Below are 10893 nucleotides of genomic sequence, written 5' to 3'. Positions count from 1 at the left end.
CACCATTTCTCTGGAATGGAATGTCCCATTCTTCTTTTCTGATCCATGCAGTACTTTTTGAGAATTTTTAAGCTTTAAAAGGGTACATGTACAGTATAAATCACAAATTAATAGCTGAGCTTAAATGTCAAGTGAGCTAAAATCACCAAAATAACGAAATAAACTTAAATCATTAATATTTTTATACCATTTATGTTGACAGACAACATATGTACAGTGTGAAAAATCACACTTAGGCTTTCCAGATGCTCTCAAGATTTCCTGAATCTAAAAAGTTTGTTTTTTAATAAATCCTTCAAAATACAAAAGAGAAAAAAGAAATAATTAACCAACTCCTTTGATAACATCCATTTATTAAAAGAGAGATACAAATGTATCTAGTTAGGGAATACATGTACATCATTTTAGTTAAAGGTAGTACATATATATAAGTCAATCACAATGTGTTCAGCTTTACAATTCATCCCTGTTTGTATTAAGATGGTAAAAGTTTTGCGACAGGTCTCCCCTCAATGTCATCCATAAACAGCGTACTGAAGACGTCGTTTACAAAGTTAGGGTGATATTTACATGCTCGGTCACAGTCTGGACAAAAATTCACTTCACAGATCACTGGCTGAATGGTTCTTTCTCCTGAAATTAAGAAAAAAGATACTTTTTAAAATGATCAAATAATTAATATTTTCCCTGAAATACAGAAAAATTAAAATACACATTTATAGTTTGGCTGAATCTCCGTATGTAAAGTACATGTAGGTAGAAGTATGTTCAATAAAGGATTGTTTTTGTAAAGTACTGTCTAGTATTTCTGCATTGTAAGAAACTTCAATTGATGTTTCAAATATCATAACTCAATAATCATCAATGCTGTAATTACACCAAATTTTAATTTCAAAAGACAGACACTTTTGTAATTCACAAAAATAATTTATGTGCAATGAACAGATATATTAGATATATCTACATAGTGATAAGTCAATTATTAATAGATTCTATTATAAAAATGAAAACATTAAGAGGATAGCATTACAGAGATTATTCAATTTTTGTATCACAATACACAGACACAGTTCGTCAACATCAAAGATCAATAGGAAGAATTATACAAGAAGTGAAGCTGGGTGTAGTCCTGCAAGATCATTAACTAGACATAATATTTCAAAGATTTGACATATGCATAATTGACAGTCACAACAGATCCAAAAATATACCTGGAATACCAATCTATGCATCTATTTTCTTTTGTACAATGTAGCATATACTACTTAGTATCCTTGTAATCATGGTCGTTCTCCGATTAATTTCTTACATTAATTATATTTACAGACCTAATTATCCAGACCACATGAGATCTTAGCGACACTTAATATATTTGTATTTGGGCATTATGTATCCATGGTTATACAAATAATTATAGCTTTATAAAATAAGAATGCAAAAGATTTGTAGCTAAGGCCACCATCTTTAATTAATTTAAATAACCCCCCCCCCTTGAAACATGGGAGGGTATGGAATGATAAGAATGCCCATCCATCTGTTACGTTTTGGGGTACCCATCTTTTATCCACTATTCCTCTTATACCACTCAATGAAATTTAATGAAACTTTCACAGAATCTTTTTTACATAGTGCCAATGTGCAACTCCTATTTTATTAAAACTAAGACTGTTGCTACTCCATATAAACAAGTATTCTCACCATTACTATTATGTAGTATGACATCACATACAAAGTTCTGCTGATTGGGTCACAGACAATAATAAAGTGGAATGGAGATCACTTTAAATCTTTGTTTGTAATTTTTTTCAAGTACTGTAAGTTGTTTCCATATTTTTAAACCCCGATGTTGCTATACAGCACAAACCTTTGCAATGAATAAATTATAAATGTTTTTCCTCCATTCCAGCAGTAAATCGATGGCATACATGGCCCGGGACTGGGGACACGGGGTGATTCCCTGAGGGCTGGGCAGAGCCGTAGCTGCCTGGAATATCTCCCTAAACATCTGAAATATGTCCTCCTACAAAACGGTTTTAATTTCTAGTACAGATCTCTCCTTCTACTTGACATTTTTGGTTAAACATTTTGTAGTTACATCTAATTCTCTCAATTATAGTTAACACTTAACAATCTATTAAGGAACATGCACTCACCTCAACATCAGCCCATTTGTATGCAGGATACTGTGATTCAAACATGGGTATAAAGTCATCATAGTTCACCTAAAACCCAGGGAAAAAGTTATATTTACATAAATTCAATACAGAATTCAAAAAAACTAAATGCAGAAATTGATTAAGATTACAGGTTTTTCTATTTCTTCAGAGATTTCTTTTTAATGATTTGTTACCTGATTTAATTTCTGTCCATCTTCTACATAGTTCATCACAGTAAAATGTTTCTCATACTCATCAAAGTGATCTAATGAGAAAGGTCTACAAAAAATATTGACATTCAGTGTTATCTATATCTGTAGCACCTACATATCATAAAATATGCATAGATGTAATCCTCAGCACTGTAGATTTTTCCACAGAAATTCATGCCTATGATATAGTATATCACTTGTAAATGAAAACATACAAGTAGTTAAATCTCAATCTATTTAGCTAACTTATATTTAGATATAAAAATTGTTATTAGCTATAGCTTAAAATATTAGATTGCAATAAGAGTTATGTTTAAGGTAAAGTGAAGAAAAATTGCTTTGGACCTCGACTTCATTTATGTCAAACCAGGGACCTATATACTAACGGGATAGGCAACACTTGCAAGTCTCGCGATATCTTGTAAGTTGCGGGATTTCGTAAGTCAACTTTAATTAATTATATCTCTAAAGCTATCACATATTTGAGACCAAATCCTTTAATTATCTGTCAAAAAATCATTTAAAATTTGTTTTTAGCACGTATTATACTCCTTATCTTAGTAGTAATTTTGTTTCATGCAAAATCAGCACATGCCCCGATCGGCCATATTTCCGAGAAATCTTCGATTTCGGTGTTTGTTTTCTTTATATTTAAATAATATAATTATTATTATGCATTAAAATTTATTAATAAATCAATTCCAATACATAAAAGAAATAAATGATAATAATCAGGAAACATCCTGTTTACTGGGAATAAACGTAAATTGAAAAACTTGTAGTGTTGTGCATGATGTTTTGGGTAGATAAACATGGCGATGAAGGAGTTGCCTATCCCTTTAGTATATAGGTCCCTGGTCAACCCCTCAAGTATTTTAATGTTTTCTTCAATAAAAGTTTTACTGTATTTCAATTCCCTATTCCAAAATGTCAAATAAAATCCCGTACCTGTTTGCGAATCTGAGCCAGAACACTCTATAAACATACAACTTCAGTGGAGCCACACTGGAGAGCAGGACAACGTAGCGCACATCAAATTTAACATTGCCGATGTCTTCCCTCATAAACAGGACGGGATCGTGGACGTATTTACAGGCGATTTTTGGTCCACTGTCCGGCAGTCTAAGGATGTAGCTCAGGTTGTCTGTGATGTGCATGTCTAGACCCCTCGCTAGATTCCAGGGCTTACATATCCAGTGGTTGTTGAGAGCTCTACAATATAATCCTTGTGGTGTTATAAAACTTTAAGAGATTCTATTATCCAAGATGGATATTTTCAGGGTGAAATTCTTTTAGAGAGGTTTTATTTTTAAATAACTAAAACTGACACTATTTCTTCAGAATCTTAAATGCCATAAAGGCCTAGGGTAGTGAAGTTCAGTTTTACCAGTAATATTTTTCCAACATGAAAACATATTAATCAAAAAATCTGAGCAAGCCTATCAAAAACTGTCTAATAAAATTTTCAAAGAGGTGTTATTTGTTATTCCAAAGCTCTTGATGAATGTCCTTACTTTTTCTCTCTGTGTTGGAAGTATGACACAAATTGTGTGATCTCTGATTCCAGGTTGTAGGTGATGGGAAGCCATTTTGGGTTCCTCTCAAGTGTGTCGGGGTCTTCCTGTCCATCCCCCGTGCGGCGACAGACCACGGCCAGTAGGTCCTTCACCGTGATCACTCGCTCAAACGGAAACTGATTCACGCATTTATCAGGGTATTTGCTAAAAAATATGGATCTGGTGTTATTTAATAAGTCAAAATTTAAATTGTATAAGATTGCATTCATTTGATGATTCTGTTTTCATGACTGTAAAGTTAAGAATACGTATCAGTCAAAAATAAATCAAAATTGTTATGTCTTAATTGAAATACATGTACATAATGCAAACTAAAATAAATCAAAAAAGGATGTATAGGGCCTAAATAAGATTCAATTAACAGGAATTTTTATTGAAATTTTTTTTTCTCAAAACTCATTCTTATATGTTCTTATATGTTGTTACAAAAAGCATTAACTTATACACTGTACCATAAGTAATCACTCTAAAAATTTGATTTCTCTATTGTGACTTACTCATATTCTTTGAAGTGTTTTTGTATAAATATAATGTCAGCCTCTTCTTTAGTTTCTACCATATCAAATCTTTTATCTGTCAGAAACTGGTGAAAGCTCATGTATTTCAGGTAAACTTTGGGATTCCTATCTCGTGGGAGTCCAGAAAACTTATGATTAGGGTCTGGCATGCTTTCCAATTTGATAAATGACTGAAAAATAATAACAAATGAAACATAATTGTATTAACAAGTACCATGGGATTATAACAAAAATAAACAATAATGCCTGTGAAAACTAATTTTCATTTCATTTAGCACAGGTACTATATCATTCTAAGAGTGCCACAATTACAGTACTGCAACACTTAGACCCCCCCCCCCCCCACCCCCACAGTAGAGCACTGAGCATAATACCTGGAAAAATGAGATGTCAGGTTCTTTTTGAGTATAGTCCACTGCAGTCAAATCTGCTGGCACCCAGGGAATCAGCCTGGCTTTCCTTGTTTCTGGGTTCTGTACATTTGGTGTATAATCTCTAGTTATCTCCTCTGCAATAACAAAAACAATCAAAATGCTTCTTTCTTAGAAATTTCTAGATGTACATACATGTATAAAGTTTGCATTATCATAATACATGAGAGTAGAAAAACATCAAGGAAAAAGTACCATTCTCTTCAAGATCTTTAAGAGGCCATATAAGGGTGAAGGAGATCTGAAGAGGTGCAAAATAAAATGGACACATCTTCACTGTTGGTGAGTCCGAGTGCTGAACTCGTGAGCCAAACTCATCCATGATGTACCATATCGGCATGGACTCATCTGAACCCTAAAGGGGAGGTGAATGAGAAATTATGATTTATGACTTCTATTCATTTACACAACATAATAATAAATTGTAAAACCATAAGTATTCCTTTTAAATGAAAATAATAATATTCCCAAAGCATGAAGCAAATACAGAAATTTATAATTACATGTATGTTGATTCACATGCATATATCTGTGAGATTTATGCACTTATGAACAATATGCAAAAAAGACCTTTACTTTCCTGAAGAAGCTTCATCTAAATAAAAATGTATCTGTATACTTACAAATTCAGCATTTCCTATACTGTAAGTCTGGTTAAACCTATAAAGAAAATAATGGTATTGAATTTTTACTTAAAACTACACCAAAAGTTAAAAGTAAACTCTTTTTACAACCAATCATTATATTCTGCAATAGCAGTTTACTAACTTCCACATTTGCTGCAGGATGTCTTCGATGACCTCGTCCTTTGACCTCTCCTCTGATTGGATGTCCATGAGAGCAGCCATTCTTTCCAGCAGGCCGGGGATCTGCTCCAGCTGTGGTCGACAGTCGGATACTCTGTAGGTCCAGGCATGATCCACCAAGAATATACTGTCAATTATATAATAGTGTTGCATTATGCATGTACTATGCCTAAATAGTAGGCAGGGTTTGACACATGGTGCACGAGCCGGAGGCGAGTGCACTATGTGTCAAACCCTGCCTACTATTTAGGCATAGTACATGCATAATGCAACACTATTGTTATTATTATGCTGACTGTTGTTATTATTTATGCGGCAATCCATTTGATTTTTTCCTGAAAATAATGGTGGTAACACAGCGCACTTGCAAAAACTCATTCAAAATCTTCATGCTAGAATTAGTTGCATGCTTAGTTATTTTGGTTACTAGTATTTTCTCTAAATAAGTAAGAATGTTCTGTCACAAAGATACTCATCTTTATTTTCTGTTTTGTTAGTAAGACTGATTTGTTTACAGACGTGGATTCTCATTGATAATTTTCTTTTACATCCTTCAATCAAGCGCTATATAAAAAAGCGTTTAAATGACCCCATGATATCAATTCATCTAATGATCTGTATATAATTAGTTTGAAACTTTGTTGTACACATTTTTCTCAGATTCCTTAGAATAAATATAACTGTTTTCAAATAATATTTGTCTATTTTCTCCTTCTTGTGTCAATTGTATAAATTAAGTTTATATATTTAATAAAATTTTCCTAATCAGTGATCGTCTCTGTGGCGTAATCGATAAGGCATCGGACTGGCATCCTCACGGTCATGAGTTCGATACCCGTTGTGTGTAATGAAGAATTTTCTTCAAAAAGTAAAGCCGTGCTCTATTTCGGCATAGTATGCTTACGCTATATAAATCCTTAGACCACTATGCGAGAATAGCAGGGTATGGGCTATATAGAGACAAACTGACAGGAAGCATAATAATATAAAATAGAGCATAATATATTTTATAATTTCCCACTACAATTTATATATATATGTTTTTGACAGCTGTGAGATTTATGCTAATTCAATGATTGTTTGACATTTCTGTTTTTTTTGTTTTATTTAAAAAAGGCTGTTGAGTCATATTTCTTGTCACTTCATTTTATTAGGTCACCTGATTAAACTCAGGTGACCTATTGCTATCTGTTTTCGTCCGTCGTCGTGCGTCGTGCGTTGTGCGTTAACATTTGAACATTTTCAGCTTCTTCTCTGCAACCACTGAACCAATTTCAACCAAATTTGGCCCAAAGCATCTATGGGTGAAGGTGAACAAAAATTGTGAATTTCATGATCCCTGCCTCCCTGGGGCCTGAGGGGTGGGGCCAAAACCACTAAAATTAATGCAATCTTTAAAAATCTTCTCCTTTACTCCTGGACATCAAGCAGTCAAACTGTTGGCATGATTGTAATCAGCAATGAGTCCTCTAATAAAATTGTGAAATTCATGGCCCTGGGGTCAGGGGTTCTAGTGCTAGGGCGGGGCTAAATAAGTAGGTAGTGAAAATGCATTATTTCTTTGAAAATCTTCTTCTCTGCTCCTGGGTATTAAATAAACCAACTAAGCACATAGTTATGATGAGCAAGAGTGCCACTACCAAAATTGTGAATTTTATGGCCCCAGGGTCAGGGGTTCTGGTGTTAGGGCGGGGCTCTATTGATTATATAATGAAAATACATGAATTCTTTGAAAATCTTCTTCTCTGCTCCTGGGTATTAAATAAACTAAGTACATAGTTATGATGAGCAAGAGTGCCTCTACCAAAATTGTGAATTTTAAGGCCCCAGGGTCAGGGGTTTTAGTGTTAGGGCGGGGCTCTATAGATTATATAGTGAAAATACATGAATTCTCTGAAAATCTTCTTCTCTGCTCCTGGGTATTAAATAAACTAACTAAGTGCATAGTTATAATGAGCAAGAGTGCCTCTGCCAAAATAATGAATTTTATGGCCCCAGGGTCACGGGTTCTGGTGTTAGTGTGGGACATATTGATTATATAGTGAAAATACATGAATTCTTTGAAAATCTTCTTTTCTGCTCCTGGGTATTAAATAAACTAACTAAGTGCATAGTTATGATGAACAAGAGCGCCTCTGCCAAAATAATGAATTTTATGGCCCCAGGGTCACGGGTTCTGGTGTTAGGGTGGGACGTATTGATTATATAGTGAAAATACATGAATTCTTTGAAAATCTTCTTCTCTGCTCCTAGGAATTAAATCAACTAGCTAAGTACATAGTTATAATGAGCAAGAATGCCTCTTCCAAAATTGTGAATTTTATAGCCCCAGGGTCAGGGGTTCTAGTGTTAGGGCGGGGCTCTATTGATTATATAGTGAAAATACATTAAATCTTTGAAAATTTTCTTCTCTGCTCCAGGGTATTAAGCAGATGAACTACCTATATAGTTATGCTGGACAAGGGCCCATATCTTCCAGAATTGTGAATTTCAAGGCCCCAGGGTCAGGGGTACCATAGAAGGGGGGGGACTGTACTTATATACTGAAAATGACTGAATGGTTTGAAATCTGCTCCTTGGTATTAATCAAATATCAAGGCCTAAGGGTCAGGGGTTCATGTGTGGTAGGGGCACTACTGATTATTGCTGAATATTACTGATTAGTTGAAATGCATTTTTTGTTCCCTTACCCTGCATATGGGTATTAAGTAAACAAACTAAGCAACTGCTAAGTGTATTGTTATGATGATCAATGGTGCCTCTTTCAAAATTGTGAATGCCATAGCATCTGGCTTAAAACATGAATCAAATTCAATCACTGGAAAGTTGTTGCATAATGCTCAGGTGACCTATAAGGCCCATGGGCCTCTTGTTTCCTATAGACAACTTTACTTAGACACATATCAATGGGAAAGCTCATGCTGTGGTTTACTTTTTAAAAAAATTATAGCGACGTCATCTTAATGTTGTTATACCTGTTTGGATGTTTGCTCTCTAATGATTTGATTGTGACCACTTTCCACTTATTCCCATCTTCAGTTTCCACACATAGGATTTTAAAGTATTCTCCTGCATCAAATGTCTGTTTCAAAAAGATATGTAAGGATAAGTATTTAAATAAACAGTATACGATATCACATCTTAGAAGACTCCCAGTGTGACTGAGGCACTTATAATATTGTATTCATTGAGTTTTAATTAGCTACTTTATCATGTTTACATTATCAATGTAACCAGTAACTATTACAGATTTCACTTTCAGTCTACCGTATATACTCGCCTGTAAGTCGGTCCGCCTATAAGTCGGTTGTATTTAATAAGCTTATAGGGCTGGGCAATAATATCGATATTTCAATATATTGCAATACAATGACAAAAAATATCGTATCGCAATACGATTTTGTAATATCGATATATTGGCAATATGCTTAGATTAAGGAATTTTGTCATTAAATATAAAATTGGACTTATGAATGTTTGTTATTAAGCCAAACATTAAGACAGAAGTTGTTTTGTGGGAGCATTTCAGAGCATAACTTAAAGAAATCAACAAGATTTTTTTTCCCGTGTAGGTTATTTATCTTGGTTATGTACATTCTGCGTGTAAATTAAAGTAAATATAGTGAAAAAATGCCATTTTTATTACGTTGAAAATATTGCAATACATATCGCAATACAGTTCAAAATATCGCAATATATCGCAATACGAAATCTCCGGCCAATACCCAGCCCTATAAGCTTATATATCAGAGGGACTGACTTCATATAATACCATTAATTTTATAGCTCACCTATAAGTCGGACATAGAGTTTTGGACCAGAGATTATAACTCCCAAAAATCCAACTTATAGGCGAGTATATACGGTAGTTCAACTACAGGGTGGTCCTTAAGTCCCGGGGGCCAGGATTTCTTGCTTAATATTATAATGACATAAATCCTCCTGTCCATTTATTCTAGTATTACACTATGTTAAGGGAAGAACCCTAAACCTCCTTTTACACTTTTATAAAAAAATACTCCCACTGTTTTAATTCTAAGGGACAACCCTGAACTATTCACTTTTGTGTACATGTATTCATTATGTTGATGCTAATTAAGATTATGAAACTACACGTTTTACATATGAAGAAGCTCTATGGCAAGTGGATATCAGGCTAACAGCTCAGTGGTTAGAGCACCTGACTAATATGTAGTAATGTAGAGGCCCAGATCTAATTCCCAGATAAACCAAATATTTTCATTTGGTGCTGTGACCCTGATTTTAGACTCTGATGATTTGGGTTATGTGGAAACCCCCATCCTCTCTCCACACATGAACACATAATAAAGACTTGCAGTTGAAAGTCCTATCAGGGACTAAAGAATCCAGAATGTCTACAAAAATCAAGGACGATGATCATTCAAAAGGGGAATGTAGTGGTTTGAGCCATATGGATCATATATATCAGCCTCGGTAGCTCAGTGATTTGAGAATTTAACTTAAAATACCGGGGTCCTGTGTTCACTTCCAGGTCTAGCAATAAAATATAAATGTCTTCTTTCCTCTTATACATGTAAGCGTAAACATCAAGAGAGTGCTAGGACATTCAATTTACTCAAGTACATTGTAACCCAAGAACAAGTAAACCTGGTGGACTGATGATCGACACTAACTAAAGAAAAACTTTTGGGTCTACCATCATAAATCATAGTTGTCTTGGGTCTCAGTCTGGGGGTGTTCTCAATTTTATGACAGCAATTTTGAGAATAGTGTTAGCTGTCAACTAAGTATTTCTGAAGAGTTAAATGGAGATTTTTTTTATTCTCAAAGTTTGTGACAATGGACCCATTGTGAAATTTTTATACCATACATACAAGAAAATATTTACAACATGTACATGTCATGATGAGCACTGACATTGCATACTGGCATGTAGCCATGTACAATACTGCAATATAAAGAATGTCTACCTCTTTGCTCAGTTTTTCGAAAAGTTTCGGCCAATAGTAATCTGGAACTCCGGAAGCAATCAGCTGAGTTCCATGAGATTCTACAAATTGATGATATTCATTAGGTTGCTGGTCTGATTCTTTAACCTCTTCATCTTTCGTGAGATGAGGCATGGTTTTGTTGACGGAAATGGAATTCTCCAGAATGGGGAGGAACAAAAGTGAAAGTAGCTTTCGGTACACATTCGGAGTTATCACACTC

The 10893-nt window shown here is 34.5% G+C and overlaps 1 protein-coding gene across 1 annotated transcript; it reads right to left on the bottom strand.

Annotated features, from left to right (window-relative positions):
• Positions 1-336: 336 nt before the first annotated feature.
• Positions 337-10855, bottom strand: LOC134247275 (tubulin--tyrosine ligase-like protein 12). Its single transcript, XM_062729637.1, has 13 exons — positions 10653-10855; positions 8676-8782; positions 5663-5827; positions 5518-5554; positions 5090-5249; positions 4838-4971; positions 4443-4633; positions 3883-4089; positions 3317-3580; positions 2351-2435; positions 2154-2222; positions 1889-2020; positions 337-640 (listed from the first exon to the last, which is right to left on the bottom strand). Exons 1-13 carry the CDS (start codon positions 10803-10805, stop codon positions 476-478), a joined length of 1869 nt encoding a protein of 622 aa, XP_062585621.1. The 5' UTR covers positions 10806-10855; the 3' UTR covers positions 337-475.
• Between the last annotated feature and the right edge of the window lie 38 nt (positions 10856-10893).

Source organism: Saccostrea cucullata, unplaced genomic scaffold (assembly GCF_032062105.1).
Source record: "Saccostrea cucullata isolate Sc308-1 unplaced genomic scaffold, CSIRO_AGI_Scuc_v1 ctg2084, whole genome shotgun sequence".
Classification (NCBI taxonomy): Eukaryota; Metazoa; Mollusca; class Bivalvia; order Ostreida; family Ostreidae; genus Saccostrea; species Saccostrea cuccullata.
This window is presented reverse-complemented; position numbering and strand designations above follow the sequence as displayed.